Source organism: Rhamphochromis longiceps, linkage group LG7 (assembly GCF_057381845.1).
Source record: "Rhamphochromis longiceps isolate RC_006_pf linkage group LG7, R_longiceps_female_GT1.1, whole genome shotgun sequence".
Lineage (NCBI taxonomy): Eukaryota > Metazoa > Chordata > Actinopteri > Cichliformes > Cichlidae > Rhamphochromis > Rhamphochromis longiceps.
This window is the reverse complement of record NC_140563.1, coordinates 25,384,430-25,401,704: the sequence shown is the minus strand read 5'-3', so window position 1 is coordinate 25,401,704 and position 17,275 is coordinate 25,384,430. Positions and strand designations below refer to the sequence as shown.

General features: G+C 43.8%; 1 protein-coding gene across 1 annotated transcript in view; it reads right to left on the bottom strand.

Annotated features, from left to right (window-relative positions):
- Positions 1 to 1,487: 1,487 nt before the first annotated feature.
- LOC146665385 (plasma membrane calcium-transporting ATPase 1-like) overlaps positions 1,488 to 17,275 on the bottom strand; it is a 34,802-nt gene continuing 19,014 nt past the window's right edge. Inside the window, exons 15-21 of the mRNA XM_085411139.1 lie at positions 15,906 to 16,012; positions 15,548 to 15,739; positions 12,690 to 12,903; positions 7,216 to 7,427; positions 7,017 to 7,124; positions 3,829 to 4,008; positions 1,488 to 3,194 (exon numbers count right to left, since the gene is read on the bottom strand). Of these exons, the coding sequence (XP_085267265.1) occupies positions 2,811 to 3,194; positions 3,829 to 4,008; positions 7,017 to 7,124; positions 7,216 to 7,427; positions 12,690 to 12,903; positions 15,548 to 15,739; positions 15,906 to 16,012 (1,397 nt within the window). The 3' untranslated portion in view covers positions 1,488 to 2,810. The remainder of the gene's footprint in view (positions 3,195 to 3,828; positions 4,009 to 7,016; positions 7,125 to 7,215; positions 7,428 to 12,689; positions 12,904 to 15,547; positions 15,740 to 15,905; positions 16,013 to 17,275) is intronic.

Sequence of the window (17,275 nt, the reverse complement as noted above, 5' to 3'; positions counted from 1 at the left end):
TCTTTCACTCCTCTTTCAAACCATCTGTCCTCTCTGTCCAAAATGTGAACATTGGCATCCTCGAAAGAGTGTCCTTTATCCTTAAGATGCAGATGGACTGCTGAGTCTTGTCCTGTAGAGGTGGCTCTTCTGTGTTGTGCCATACGTTTGTGAAGTGGCTGTTTGGTCTCTCCAATGTAGAGGTCTGAGCATTCCTCGCTGCACTGTACAGCATACACCACGTTGTTAAGTTTGTGTTTTTGGGTTTTGTCTTTCGGGTGAACCAGTTTCTGTCTGAGCGTGTTGCTGGGTCTGAAGTACACTGGAATGTCGTGTTTGGAGAAAACTCTCCTGAGTTTCTCTGATACACCGGCTACATAGGGGATGACAATGTTGTTGCGTCTGTCCTTCTTATCCTCCCTCGCTGGTGTCCTGATCTTCTTTTCTGTGAATCTTTGCTGACTTTACAAACGCCCAATTAGGATAACCGCATGTTTTAAGTGCTTCCTTTACATGTGTGTGTTCCTTCTTTTTCCCTTCAGGTTTAAAGGGAACATGTTCTGCCCGGTGGTGTAGGGTCCTAATTACTCCAAGTTTGTGTTCCAAAGGGTGATGGGACTAAAAGTGGAGGTACTGGTCCGTGTGTGTGGGCTTCTGGTAAACTTCGATGTTGAGTTTGCCGTTCTCTTCAATGTGCACAGCGCAGTCCAGGAAAGGCAGACAGTTGTCCTTTGTGTCTTCCCTGGTGAACTTGATGTTTTTATCCACAGCGTTAATTTGCGCAGTGAAGGATTCCACTTCTTGTGTTTTGATTTTGACCCAGGTGTCGTCTACATATCTGTACCAGTGGCTGGGTACTCTCCCTTTAAAAGAGCAAAGAGCCTTTCTCTCCACTTCTTCCATGTAAAGGTTGGCTACAATATGTCTGTGAAGGTTCTCAGTCATCCAGGTCATCGTAGTCAAAGGATGGCTACAATAGGTGACACGGGGGAGCCCATGGCACAGACACGTTTTTGTCTGTAGAAGCCTTCATTGTATTTGAAGTATGTTGTGGTAAGGCAGAGGTCTAACAGTGTGCGAATCTGATCGTGTGTGAAGTTGGTCCTGCCCTCCAAGGAGCTGTCTTCTTGTAGTCGTTTTCTGACAGTCTCCACTGCCTCCGTGGTGGGTATGCAAGTGAAGAGAGAGACTACGTCAAAGGACACCATGGTTTCATCTGGATCCAGGGTAAGTTTCTGGACCTTGTCGTTGAAGCCGTGGAGTTCTTGATGTGATGTGGGGTGTTCACCACAAGAGGTGCCAGGATGGTAGAAAGGTGTTTTGAAATGTTGTAAGTTGCTTCCCTGAGCAAAGACCACAACATCACTATATTACCAGCTGATAAGGGAAGGTGCACTGTGGTCCGATGACCTGGATGACTGAGAACCTTCACAGACATGCTATAGGATAGAGTGAAATATGGCAAGATGAAAATATGAGCTTTATTTTTACACTGAACATGTTTTATTTGTTTGTTTTGTTTGTCAAATTTCCCCCATTTTTATTTTTTGCAATTGTAATGTTATCCTTGAAATATTACATTTTTGTAACCTTATTTACATGTTTGTATTTTTTCTAAAATATTGTAAAGAATCGTCTTTTTGCAAAAAACAAAACAACAAAACAAAACATACATATTTCAGTAGCATTACCTTTTTTTTAATCCCACTTTTTCTTTGTTAAATTTTTGACACATAGATGAAGAATGATGACAACATTTCAGTGCTGTGCTGTCACATACTGTCTAACGACATATCTTAGGAAATGTGTGTGAAGTAAAGCCTGAGACTGGAAGGCTCTATAATCCAGTGAATTCATTGTGAAAATTTTTGAAAAGACTTTTGATAACTGCTACAGCTCTTCTTTTGTCTGACGTAATCCATCCATCCATCCATCTTCATCCGCTTTGTCCGGGGCCGGGTCGCGGGGGCAGCAGCCTAAGCAAAGAGGCCCAGACCTCCCTCTCCCCAGCCACCTCCTCCAGCTTATCCAGGGGAATACCAAGGCGTTCCCAGGCCAGCCGAGAGATATAATCTCTCCAGTGTGTCCTGGGTCTGCCCCGGGGCCTCCTCCCGGTGGGACATGCCTGGAACACCTCACCCAGGAGGCGCCCAGGGGGCATCCTTGTCAGATGCCCGAACCACCTCAGCTGGCTCCTTTCGATGTGGAGCAGCAGCTGCTCTACTCTGAGCCCCTCCCGGATGGCCGAACTTCTCACCCTGTCTGACGTAATGCTTTACCAAAGTTATCCAGCTCTCAATGTCTATTTTTTGAAACTTTTAATAACTGTTTTTGTAACTTTTTCAATCTAAAACCACACTAAAATAAAATTCAACATTAAACACCTCCCTCAAAACTTTCTCTCTACAACACAAAATACTAAACATTTCAGTGACAGATCCTTAACAAAAAACTAACATGAACCATCACTACCGGCTCCCATCAGCTGGTCTGCTGAAAAACTGTAACATCCCACATTTAAAACTACATTAACAGAATATGTACACAATCAGAACTGATTACTCATTGTTCCCTGCACAAACAACATTCTCCTAAGTAACAAGAAGTTCATTTCTATTAAAAAAGGAAACAGTCTGTGTGAGTCGCTGTCACAGAACAAAAGCACATCTGGAAACATTTCTGCAGATGAACTCTTGGTTGGAACAATTTGGTGAGTCTCTTTTTAATTTTTTCCCGTCCATGGCTCCCAGAAGAACCAGAATTCTGACCATAAAAAACACAGTACGAACATACTTTAGTAACAGGAGGTGTTCAGGTAGGAGGGAGGGGCTTCAGAGTGAGGTTTCCAGACTGTGCAAGGGGCTTCCTGGACAGGGTGGTAGTCCTGCTGAGTTGGGAGGGACCAGTGCAGACCTGGAGATGTCCTTATGTAACGGGATGACACGGTCCAAGGCGTTGTTGTTCTCGTTGGGGGTGAAGGGGAGAGGCGGCTGGCTGGACAATCCAGTAAGTGGCGGTGGGATGAAAATAGAGTTTCGTTTGGTAGGGGGATCATCTTCACTCTCATTTTCATCGATGAGGGGGATCTGAGGTTCTGAGTCTTCAATACGGAACTCGGGATGATTCATGAAGTTGTGAATGGAACTGCGAGATTCAGGTGTCTCCAGACCTTCATAGGGAGACACACTGTCCCTGAAAGCCTTCACCACACGGATCTGGGAGATCAGAGACAGTGAGTCAACTCAGGTAGATCATTTACAGCAGCAGTCCCCAACCTGTTTTGTGCCACGGACCGGTTTATGCCTGACAATATTTTCATGGACCGGCCTTTAAGGTGTCGCGGATAAATACAACAAATTAAAACTAGTACCGGTACCGAAAAAAATAAGATTTATTCATAACACACGTGAAAAGACCCAGGAAAACTGAGTTAACGATAAAAACGATAACAAAATAACCAATAAAACCCCTGAAAACCATACATTTCACACCCAATCCTCAACTCTCGCGGCCCGGTACCAAACGACTCACGTACCAGTTCCGGTCCGTGGCCCGGGGGTTGGGGACCGCTGATTTACAGGACATTCAACCACATAGATTCTGACTGTTGATCAAAATAAGCCCAAACATAAGGTCCTACATCATTCAATCACTTTATTTCCTGTCTGACAGATTTACTCTGTAGTTTAAACTTCACAAATTGATGACATCACGATTTCTGATGGTAACAGTGGTTCAACAACCAGTTGAAATTTAAATCTCCTCAGGAATTTTTAACCAGATAATTATACAAAAGATATCTGGCAAAACACATGAGACACAAATGTATCTTTAAGCCTGAAATCGTACCTGTGTCTGGATGCGGCTCAGGCCGCGGCACCACAGGATGTGGCCTTTGCTTAGCTCGAGGTCTCCGTGGTCAACCACATCATTACCCTCATCGGACCCATCAGGGATCTCTTCCTGCAGTGTGGCATGACCTGCTGTCTTCAGAAACGTCAGCCACTTTGTCGGGACACTTGACACCAACTGACAAAATTAAAAAAAATATTGCACCTGTCAAAGATAGCAGCAGCGCATCCTGGACACCTCAATATGAAGATTTAATGCAACCATTGTCTCATGATGATTATCTGCAAAGAGGTCATTATTTCTTCATTCATCCATCCATCCATTCTCTTATTTATTTTGTTTATTCAAGTATTGTGGTATTGAGCATCCTACTCTTGTGGTCTATTATTGATGCATTTACTAGTCTGTTTTTTTTATTTCTGTTAACATAATGTAGGCTCAGGTAAAATTATGCCCATCACACTGAGGCGGGCAATGTTTACCAGTGAGTGTGAGTCTTTTTGAATGTGAGTTGTTCTTTTAACTTTATTTCTTTTTAACACCACTCCCATTGTAAAAGACAAAGAGTTCCTAATGACTTGCCTGATTGATTCACCGTACTTTAGTTTCAGTTGATAGTTCTTCGACACATTATGCAGATGTCATAGGCATGAAGTCATAGTGGTTATTTCTTTAAGGTCTGTTGGAAGCTTTAGTTACTGTTGGAATGTTTAAACCATTTCTAAACCATCTCGCAAGTCAGATTGTTTGAGCAGAGGAGGGATAGTGGATATACTGGACAAAGGAAACTGAATGGCTGTAGCTCAGGCGGTACAGCAGGTCATCTACTGATTGGAAGGTTGGTGGTTTGATTCCTGGCTTCCCCTAGACTGCATGCCAAATATCCTTGGGCAAGATACTAACCCCAGATTGCTCTCCGATGCATCCATCGGAGTATGAATGTTAGTTAGAAAATGTGCTGGTGCGAATGGGTGTGAATGGGTGAATGCACAAGTTGTGTAAAGTGCTTTGAATGCTCAGAAGAGTAGAAAAGCGCTATATAAGAACCAGTCCATTTACCATTTACCATGAATATGGAGCTATTAGCTAACAACACTGAGAAGATTCATGGATGTAGTGAAAGAGGACATCCACTGGGTTGATGTATCAGAAAAGGATACTAGGAATAAAATGAGAGGCATAAAGCGATCTGCTGTGGCTGGTCTTCTTTGGGACCAGCCAAAAGAAGAAGAAGGAATTGATTCGCAGCACTTGGCTCCTACTTGTCAATTTCTATGAAAGCAATAAGGGTAAACTTCATACAGTGCTTCTGTGTTTTGGCTTAGTTTAATCATGATATAGTGTAATATGTCATGTATCGCTGTTCTTCGTCAAGTTTGTATTTAAATAATTTTTTAAACCAACTGAGGACCAGATTACAGATTATGCAGATACACGGAGAAAATTGGAAAAAAAACCAAAAACAACACAGCTTTATTCCCAGCAATACAAAAACTAAACTGGGAGAAAGGAGAGACACACAACCATGAGGGAGATCGCAACACAGGACTGAGCGAGATGCTGAGATAAATACATAGAAGGATAACGGGGGAAGTGAGGACCCGCAAGGAACACAGCTGCTACAAATGAACATGACGCCACAGGGGAAGCAAAATAAAATACGCTGAACATGGGAACACGAGACCTTCACAATAAAACAGGAAACTGGGGAACATGACACAGGAGTGGAGGATGGATAAAAATTATGGAATAAAACACAAGGAGGGGAAATAAGGCACAAGAACGCATACAAACACATAAACACAAATGCACAGAGGGAGACACAGAGGGCAACGACACAAGGGAAAAATATTAAATAATCAAGGAACTAAACTGGGACTAGGGATGGGTACCGGTGTCCGGTGCCATGATGGCACCGGTTCTGACATAAACGGTAGTAACCAGACCGAAAAGCAGCGCACATTTCGGTGCTTTATTTCGGTGCTTTTTTTTCCTGAGCTGTGATACACTTTAGATTCTAGCCAATCATTTTACGTTTCCGAGGATAGTAGGCGGGGCCAGGTACGTACGTTCTGTTAGAGCAGAGCTACAGATTAAAAATGCCCAAGGCGAAGCGGTCAAAAATCTGGCTGTACTTCACAGCAAAATATGCAAACTCAGCAGCCTGCAACAAGTGCTTTAAGCTGATACTGTGATACTGTCAAAGGAGGCAACACCTCGAATCCGATTAAACAGCTGGCGACGCATAGCGTTTTTTTTAAAAGCCGAGAAATGCGCCGTATTTGATAGCTTGCTGCGAGACCTCACACCGTGCACGTCGGGTGGGTTGCCAGTTATCGGACCCGGAGCAACATCCCCCAAAAACCCGAAGAATAGAGTCCTGGCCCCTAGCCCTGCCAGTGTAGCAGAAATGATGAGGATGATGATGCAGCAGCAGCCGTTCTTCTCTGTGTGAGTAGCTTCATGTTGTTCGTGTGTAATTTACGTTGAGTAGGCTAACCACGTTATTAAATTAATGCATGTAAGGTGAACTAGCAAACACCGTCGTAGTTACATGCGGCTGTCTTCTTGTTTGATGGCAGATACTCCCTTCACCCCGGCCAAAAAGGCAAAAATGACCAAAGAAAAAGTGGGAAACAGCTAAACATGAGAGGTTTTTGGACAAAGTTTGTGTTTTTTCCATTGTTTAAGCACTGCTTCCAGCCAAGAGTGATGCCATATATGCCCCATAGCTGCAGAAAAGGCTAACATTGTTATCTTTTTACAAAAAAAACAGCTGAACATGAGAGGTTTTTGGACAAAGTTTGTGTTCTCCATTCTTTAAGCACCGGTTCGAGCACCGTTTAAGCACCGGCACCGTTTCAAAAGTACCAATTTGGCACCGGTATCGGATAAAACCTAAACGATCCCCATCCCTAACTGGGACCATAAAAAACTCAAAACAGGATAACCAAGCACTATGGAAATAAACTTAAGACTAGCAACGAGAACTTACAGTATACATAGATCATAATACAAAATAACAAAAACACAGGAAAACTCAAAACGCTGGGTCAAATGACCCAGGACCATGACAATGTCCTGATACAAAAAACCTTAGAAATAAAAAAGTGTACTTTCTTTTTAAATAATCGTAACAGCAATCAATTTAAAAAAATTTCATTTTAGCAAAAACAGTTTCTTACCTGTCCCCACAGCAGACTGCCGAGGCCCAAGAAGATGCACCAAAGCCATTGCTCAAGGGTTAGGTCCACACAGCTAAAAGGTTTACCTCCAAACTGTACAATTATGAACTACAAGAGGACAGAGCAACAACATTATATGAAAATTCTTTTAATTCCATCGAGCCTGAACAGGCTGACGACTTCTTTTTTCCAGGGTTACCTGTGAGACGAAGGTTCCGAAGATGATGGAGCAGAAGATGGGGTTTCTGAAGACACCCTCAAAAACGTTTCTCTCTCCATGGATCTTGCGGGCATTAAACTCATTGAAGATCTGCATGAGGACAAAAGTATTGAACACGATGGTATAGTGCTCAGAGGGCGGGGCGTGAAGCGGGGCATTCCTGCCACTGTCGATGTCAAACAGCGTCTCACCTGTAAGGAGGATCAAAGGTCACTGAACATGAAGTCTGTATATTTTTCAAAAATGTTAATTTAAAAAAAAAAAAAGTAAATACTAAGACATTTTCAAGCAATACTTTAGTGACATTTGCCACACAAAACCTATTAAAATCCCTTTAAGAATCAGCTTTCGTAAAGTTTGTTTACAAGGACAACAAACTACAAAAAGACACAAGATTATTACATATATGGACGTAATGTAAAATACAGTACAAAGATGTGTGACTGAAGGGAGTGCTGTGATAAACACTCAGCATCAACATTCATCTTGGCTGATCTGATCACACGTGGAGAGCCCTAAGTGTGTCAGTTCACACCTGGCATTGGAAGGTATCTTCACATTTGGAACTGAAGCTGACATTCATGTTCTGTATGCAAATAAACATGCATTATTAATGCATTACTTCCATTAGCAAAAGCTGTCCTGTTATATCCTTCCGCACCTACCAACCCACCAACTACAGTCGGGTTATGGAACTAATAATAATAGAACTAATAATCCAGTTATTATTGTGCGCATGCGCCAACCAGCGTGCAGCCTGTTACAGTCGCTCCTGCTTTTCTCTTAGTTTAGCTCTTTTTTCTTACGTATTCTTTTTTTTTTCTGACTTGTATTTTCCTCCGTTTTCTATCTCTTACTCAATCATGTGGATTGAGAGAGTTTTTGTTCTTCTGGTGGCCGTGGAACTGTTACTTTTATCATGGAACGGGACCGCGGCACATCTCCTACACGCACGGACTGTTTACTCCAGAGATCAGCTGATCGCCCTGATGCCGGCCGGCTCGCTGGCCAGGCCCGCAGAAGTACCAGCTGAAATTTGGAGGAAAACACATCGGGGATGCAGAGGTCAAGGACAGAAGAGAAGAAAAAAGGTGACGGTGAGACAGCGGAGGCTCGAAGCGAGGAGGAGGTTTAAACCGTGTCTGCCGTCTATCGTGATGGGAAATGTGCGATCGTTGGCAATTAAAATCGACGAGCTCTCAGCACTGGTACGGAGTCAGAGGGAATACCGAGAGTGTAGCCTGATGTGTTTCACCGAATCATGGCTGCACCAGGTCATTCCCGATGAGAATGCTTCCGTGGAAGGCTTCCACACTGTTCGGGCGGACAGGGACAGCATCGCTAGCGGTAAGCGTAAAGGAGGTGGGCTTGCTGTTTTAGTTAACAACCGGTGGTGTAACCCTGCCAACATAACAGTCAAAGAAAGGATTTGTTGCCCGGACACTGAACTGTGTGCTGTTGGACTCAGGCCGTATTATTTACCCAGGGAATTCTCTCACGTCATCTTGGTGGCTGTCTATGTTCCCCCCTCTGCTAACCCCACAGCTGCATGTGACACTATCCACTCTGCCATAGCTCGGCTACAGACTCAGCACCCGAGTGCCTTTATTGTGATCTCGGGTGACTTCAACCATGTATCACTGGACAATACACTACCAACATTCAAACAATATGTGGACTGTCCCACCAGGGGAGAGAAAACTTTAGACTTACTGTATGCTAACGTCAAGGATGCATACAGCTCCTCCTCCCTCCCCCCACTTGGTAGGTCAGATTCACCTCACCCCCCGCTATGTGCCAATTGTGAGGAGGGAACCTGTGACCACCAGGACTGTTAGGAGGTGGTCAGAGGAGGCAATAGCGGAACTACAGGGCTGTTTCGAGGTGACCGACTGGGAAACACTCTGTGAGCCTCACGCCGAGGACATCAATGGGCTTACTGAGTGTATCACAGACTACATAACTTTCTGCACCGACTCCATTGTTCCAGCTCAGACTGTTCATTGTTACCCAAATAACAAGCCGTGGGTGACTAAGGACATCAAAGCCCTCCTCAACAACAAGAAGAGGGCTTTCAGAGGGGGCAACAAAGAGGAGGTGAGGAAGATCCAGGTGTTACTAAAGGACAAGATCAGAGAGGCTAAGGACAATTACAGGAGGAAGCTGGAGTGGAAACTCCAGCAGAACAGCATGAGAGAGGTGTGGAGGGGCATGAAGACCATCACTGGATTCAGGCCAACCAACAGCAGGGGAGCTGAGGGAGGTGAGAATAGAGCCGACGAGTTGAATCTGTTTTTCAATAGATTCGACACCACAGTGTCTGCTCCCACCCCCACAACCTCACCTGCAGTCAGCCTGGAATCCAGAGCCACACCACTGTGCCAGCCTCTCTCTTCACATGTTGCCTCCTGTGAGATTCCTGACACCCCTCCCGCACCCATCACCTTCACTCAATACCAGGTTGAGATGCAAATGAGGAGACTTCACTCAGGCAAGTCTGCTGGACCAGACGGAGTGAGTCCCCTTGTCCTCAAGACCTGTGCCCCCCAGCTGTGTGGAGTCTTTCATAAACTGTTTATGCTGAGTCTGAGTCTGCAGAGGGTCCCGGTGATGTGGAAGACATCATGCCTCGTCCCTGTACCAAAGACGCCTCGTCCCAGTGGCCCCCAGGATTACAGGCCCGTGGCACTGACCTCCCACATCATGAAGACCCTGGAAAGGCTCATCCTGGACCAGCTGCGACCCATAGTAAGACCACATCTGGATCCCCTTCAGTTCGCTTATCAGCCTCGTCTCGGAACAGAGGACGCCATCATCTACCTGCTCAATCGTGTCTACACCCATCTGGACCAACCAGCGAGCACTGTGAGGGTCATGTTTTTTGACTTTTCCAGTGCTTTCAACACCATCAGGCCGACCCTCCTGGGTGATAAGTTAGCAGCGATGCAGGTGGATGCTTCTCTGGTGTCCTGGATTGTTGATTACCTGACAGGAAGACCACAATATGTACGTCTCCCACAGTGTGTGTCTGACAAGGTGATTAGCAACACAGGGGCACCACAGGGGACTGTCCTCTCCCCCTTCCTCTTCACCCTCTACACCACAGACTTCAGCCACTGCACAGAGACCTGCCATCTTCAGAAGTTTTCTGATGACTCTGCGGTGGTTGGATGCATCAGCAGGGATGATGAGACAGAGTACCGGGCTGTGGTCGACTCCTTTGTCACGTGGTGTGAGCAGAATCATCTGCAGCTCAACGTGGCAAAGACCAAGGAACTGATCGTGGACTTCAGGAAGACCAGGAAACACTTGACCCCTGTTTCAATCCAGGGGGTCAGTGTTGACATTGTGGAGGACTATAAATACCTTGGAGTACACATTGACAATAAACTGGACTGGGCTAAAAACACCACAGCACTTTACAGGAAGGGCCAGAGTCGTCTCTATTTTTTGAGGCGACTGAGGTCCTTCAACATCTGCCAGAAAATGCTGAGGATTTTCTATGAGTCTGTTGTGGCCAGTGCGATCCTCTATGCTGTTGCATGCTGGGGGAGCAGGCTGAGGGTCGCAGATGCCAACAGACTTAATAAACTGATCCGTAAGGCCAGCAATGTTGTGGGGATGGAGCTGGACTCCCTCAAGGTGGTGTCGGAGAGGCGGATGCTGTCCAAGATAAAGACAATGTTGGATAACACCTCCCACCCACTCCATGACATGTTGGTCAGTCACAGGAGCTCGTTCAGTGAGAGACTGAGATTACCGAAAAGCACCACTGAACGACACAGGAAATCATTCCTGCCTGTGGCCATCTCCCTGTACAACGCATCCACTTAACACACTGTTTGCTGCTACAACTACACATGTTTCTTTTCCAAATATTTATTTATAAGTGACTTATGTATGTATGTATGTATATATACCGTATTTCCCGGACTACAAAGCGCACCTGAATATTAGCCGCACAAGCTAAAATCAGGGGAAAATCCTGTTTTGTACATACATTAGCCGCACCTGACCAAAAGCCGCAGGTGTTTCAATGTTGACTTATCATATGTAAGAGAATATGCACAAAGGGAATTGTCAGGAAAGAGATGGCTGTTTGGAGACATCACTTTTATTAATATTTTGAAAAACAAGTTATGGGTACATATTTGCACATGTAGTACATAACAATAACCTACAGCACACCAGAACAATAGATTCGGCCTACCTTTTAGGCTCAGGTGCAGTGACACAGCTTTAACAAGAAGAAAAGTCAGTCATTCACCACCATCTTTCTCTTCTTCCTACGCACTAAAACCACCAAAGTCCTCTTCTCCAGTGTCGGATACAAACAGGCTCATGATGGCTTCGTCATCCACTCTTCTTCTCTCCTTCGTTGTCACTTTCAAAACCAAAGAAATCCTCATTGTCAGTGTCAGAGTCGAACAGCCTCAGAAGGGCCGTGGCGGTGTCCTCCTCTCCATCATGCAGCAGTCCAGCCCTTCAAAATCCGTTGGTGATCGTGGATGTTTTCACACTTTTCCACGCTGTCAGAATCCACCGGTGGAGTTGGGCATAACTTGCTTTTTGGGCATAACTTGCAAGTTTATCGCCGCTCATCATCCACGACTCCCGCTGAACGCGTAGCGCTACTTTGAAGTTTGTTTTTCGCGCTACTTCGTACGGCACTACGTTGCCTGGCGGACGGACATGTGACTAACATACCACTCTTGAACCCCGATCCTTCCGCCAGGCAACGTAGTGCCGTACAACAGCGGAACACACAAAACAAATCGTCTTACGATATGACAAAAATCACGGACAATCCATAGAAAAGCCGCACCTGACTAAAAGCCGCAGGGTTCAAAGCTTGTGCAAAAAGTAGCGGCTTATAGCCCGACATTTACGGTATGTATATATTGTACTATTCTTAGTTAGCGTATTGTCTGTCTTGTCTTAATGTTGGTTTAAAATGGAGCACTGTAACAAAAAATAATTTCCCCCAGGGATCAATAAAGTATTCTGATTCTGATTCTGATTCTGATTCTGATTATTACCAGACCCGCAACCTGACCCAAAATTAAACCAAGTCATTCATCTTACTGCACTTTATTATTGCTTGTGCAGTAATAAAGTGCCCAGATCACCTTTATACATTGTTAAAAGAATATGGTCATATGTACCCAAACAATCTGGATCAAACTGCTTCCTCAGGATAACTTGGGTGTATTTACACCTGTATCTGTATCTTTCCCATTTTGATTGGTCCTGATTTGACTTACGCTGTGTCACCACTATTGTTGCAGTCACCTTAAGTTATAAATTAATGTGCATGTCATTAAGTGAAATAAGTATTTCATACCCTACAAACCAGCCAGAATTATGGACGGGGCCATGTACTATAAAATCTCCTAATATGGCGACCCTAACAAAGAAGGGTAAAACTGGTCTTGTGTGATGTGTTCACTGACCAGCAAAGAGTAGGGTGAAGATTATGGTCAGCTGGTAGACGCCATGTCCCAGAATGTTCTTCATCATGGTGCGGGAGATGAGCGGCTTCTTGCGGCCGTATGGGTTCCTGAGCAGCAGTGCCTCAGTCGGTGGCTCCGTGGCAAGGGCCAGCGAAGCAAATGTGTCCATGATGAGGTTCACCCATAACATCTGCACAGCTTTCAGAGGAGAGTCCTGGAAACATTTTTTGTATGGTATTTAGAAGAGGAAAATCATCCGTTAAATCCAAAAAGCATAAACAGACAGAAAAGGCACCTATGAATAAACATTTACAAACAGAATTTCAAATTATGGTTTTGATTATATACACAAAGCATTAATTAAAAATATTAGGATGGGAATTGGTATTGAGAATTTAGTTTGTTAATTCTCAGGAATTTTCTTTCCAAGCTCCTTAGACAATTCTCGGGAAGGATATTGATTGTGATGTTCTTCATGTAAGCATTCAACATTCAAGAGGTTCCAATGCCTTTAGTAGTTTAGAACTCACGTTGTAAACCCATAACCATCTCTGCAATAACTTAAGCTTTAAACGTTGCTAAACTCTGATAGGTGCATGGAAGTAATATCATGTCTACTAATTTCTACTCATCCAACCAAAATAAAATGTTCACCCAGTTTGCCTGAATCATTTTCAAGTGATCTCGTCTGGTTGTTGAAGTCAAAATAAAGTCAACTCAAGTACTTCTGTACTTATTTCTATAGGACATTTAAAACAAGCTTGCCTGACCAAAATTATACACAACGGTCACTAAGTCACGAATAAATATGCACTAAAATACACAAAACCATAAACCTCAATTGTAAAAACCATACCTCAAAATCTTCTCATTCTGAATTTATGATGTAAAATGCGATATATGCTATATTTTATATGTTATATTTTATATGTGGCTGCACATATGTGGCAGACACAGTCCAAACCACCAGTATGTCAGGGGTCTGCCCCAAGGTCATCATCCTTCTTTTATTGTGGATTAGTAGTAGCTGTACTCTGAGTCCCTCACAAATGACTGAACACTTCACTACATCTCTAAGGGAGATCCCAGACACCCTTCAGGGAAAGCTAATTTCCCACTTAAATCTATGATCTCATTCTTTTTGACACCGTCCATAGTTTGTGTCCATGGGGCAGGGTAAGAATGTTATTGCACTCTGCAGTCACATGCTTCACCACAACAGGCAATAGGCATCTACAACATTGCAGATGCTACACCTGTTTTTCAGTCCACTTCCCACTCTTTTATTTCTTCGCCTGTAAACAAGAGCCCAAGATACTTGAACTCCTCTGGGGAGGCTGTAGCTCAGGAGACAGAGTGGGTCCAATCCCTGGTGGTCCAATCCCTGTCTGCTTCAGTCTGCATGCCAAAGAAACTAACCCCAAGTTGCTGTGTGAATGTTAGATAGAAAGAGCTTACAAAGAAAGTACTTGTGTGAATGGGTGAATAAGGCAAGTTGTATAAAGTGCTTTGAGTGCTCAAATAGAGTAGAACTAGCACTATATAAGAGGTGCAGTGCATTTACCCAGAGGAGGCTCTCCAGCTGAGAACCATTGGTCTCAGAATTTGATGTGCTAATTGTCACCCCAGTCACTTTATACTCACTGCAAGGTATTGACCCAGGTAGTGTTCAGTAAGAGTAATAGAATTGTACCATCTGCAAAATGGAACTGGCCATGTCTGATACTTGGCTGCACTTAGAAATTCTTTCCATAAAGGTTACAAAGAGTACAAGTGACAAAGGGCTCTTTCTTATGCTTACATCTCCTATATAATATATCCAGTTATACAGGACGTATGGGATACTTCTGGCTCTGGATACTCTTGTTAATCTATTCACACAAGCACCTTTTCTATGTCTGAGTGCTTTCTAATGTTCATATACATTCACATTTTAATGAACATATCAGAAAAAACAGTGTTAAGTATCTTGCCCAAGGATACTTTGGTATGCCAACTGCAACAGCCAGGTATCAATCCACCAATCTTCCAATTAGTAAATGACCTGCTCTACCTCCTGAGCCCCACCCATCCCTTACCCCAGATGAGAGCTATGGCTTATGATCGCAATTCCTGGTGCAAGGTGCACTTAAAAGCACCCACATAGTTAGACATGATATTAGCTAGGCACAGAAGTCCAATAACAGCACCACTTGGGTTCAGATCCAGCAGGCCATTCCTCCCTGTCACACCCTTACAGAAGTCACAGTCATTACCCAAATAAGCATTAAGGTCCACCCGCAGGACAATGGAGTCCCCAGTAGGGGCACCTTCCAGGACCCCACCCAGGGATTCAAAAATACTCTGAGCTCTCATTAACTATATTGGCAGAAATGATTTAACAACCATTTAACAACCCAATGGTACACAACCACTTTCTTTCTATCTCACACACAGCAACTTGTCCCAGTTTAGTGACTGCCCACTAAACTGGGATATACAAATATACATAGTCTCCACCTCCAGTCCAGAGCTGAATAAAGTACAAAGCTTCTCCAAGCGACTGGTTCCAGAACTCGAGTGCTGAGCATACATTGAGGTAAACACAATTATATTTAGCTAGTATCTCTCACTCTCAAGCTCTGGGTCATTCTTCATCAAAGAAATGATATTTCATGCACCAAGAACTGTCCCACTTAATGCAGTGGGGTTCACCCTCTATATTTATGCAGACCCAGTTGGGTTTTAGCCATTTTACTCCAAAGTATTTACAGAAATTCCAAGAAAATTGCATTTTAAAATTTAGCTAAATAAATGTACAGTACATATGGTTAAAGTCAGTCACAGATAGACAGTGGAGGTTTTCAGGTGGCTCTGACCTGGGTGATGCAGGCTCCGGTAAAGGCCACAATGACAGCAACCACATTGACGGTGAGCTGGAACTGCAAGAATTTAGATATGCTGTCGTAGACATTCCTGCCCCACATAACAGCCTTAACAATGCTGCTGAAATTATCGTCTGTCAGGATGATGTCAGACGCCTCCTTAGCCACATCCGTCCCTGCGATGCCCTGCAGATCATAGCATGTATGCTAGTTTACGAACCTATCGTTATTATCAGTGCAAATAATATTCAATATTTAATAGCATTTAATATTAAACACCATTGCAAAAATGCTATAACAACATGTAACTAAATGTTAAAATACATTGACTTTTGATGACTGCTGAAGTTACCATAGCAAAGCCAACATCTGCTTTTTTTAGGGCAGGACCATCATTTGTTCCATCTCCAGTTACTGCAACAACCTGCCTCTGCTCAAAGACTGTGCTGTCAATAATTCCTGAAAAGACAAGTGATATGTGTTATAATCAGAGATGGGCAGTAACGCATTACTTGTAACGCGTTACTGTAATCGAATTACTTTTATCAAGTAACGAGTAAAGTAAGGGATTACTATTGCAAAAATGGTAATTAGATTACCGTTACTTTCCCGTAGGAACGCTGCGTTACTGCGTTACTAAAACCGTGATTTTTTTTGCGAGAATGTCTCATGACAGTGACGTAAGCAAGTGCGACTTCGTGGCAACAGCTGTGTGCCGATCAACAGTGGATCATATATCGAGTGCGGGAGAGAGTATGAGCGTGCAGTGTTTAAAGCGTGGAAGCACTGACCTTACTTTAAGTTTGATTCCATAAAAAGTGACAAAAACATTAGCGTCTGCTGTGCGTGAGAAGAAAACTTCTTTTTACAGCGAAAAAACCCCCTAAACTTCCGAGCAAGCACAGAGTGTGCTACGACGTAATGGGAAATTCACAGAGAAACTCGCGGATTCTTCCACTGACCGCTGCGGCACACCTGCACCAGGGTAAACCTCCGCCTACGCCACTCCTGCTTTACAGGTGAAAATAGAGCAACAGGACCGCTAGTCTGTGACTTTATTTATTTTCTGCTGTGTTTTACTTGCATCTATTTGAAAGAGTGAGTGTAAACACACACCAAAATATATTTTATGTGCTGGAATGTGCAGAAAATAGGTTTAAATATTAAACAAATTTCTTCCAGTCAGAGAATGTTGCATATAATAAAATTTTTGCTTGATGCATAAAGTTAAAAGATTACAACTAATAAAACAAGTTTTAAAAAGGGACCTTTCCATTTGATTACATTTTGTATGATTGATTCAACCCGTTCTCACTCCCAAAGCGTAACATTTTACGCTAGGTGACAAATTGTCAACATATTACGTTTTCGGCTACCCACCACGTTCCTAAATGACGACCTCGGAAAAAAGAGGAAATATGAGAACCGTCTGGACTCCATCTACACATGTTCGCTCTTTTTCTTCAAATCGCTTAGAAACACGCTATTTAACATCATTATAGTCCTGGTTAAGATCAGGAATAAGGTTATGGTTAGGGCTAGGGATAAGGTTAGGTTTAGGGCTGGAATACAGGGCTGGAACGTCTATTACCGCGGGAGCGTCATTGCACTGGATTCCAGCCATAACCCGCCGCGTACCATAAGAACGCCGAAGGTCTCCTTTCGCGTTCCTCAGGAACGCCGCGGGACGTGACAAAACGTCAACATGTTACGCCTCGGGAG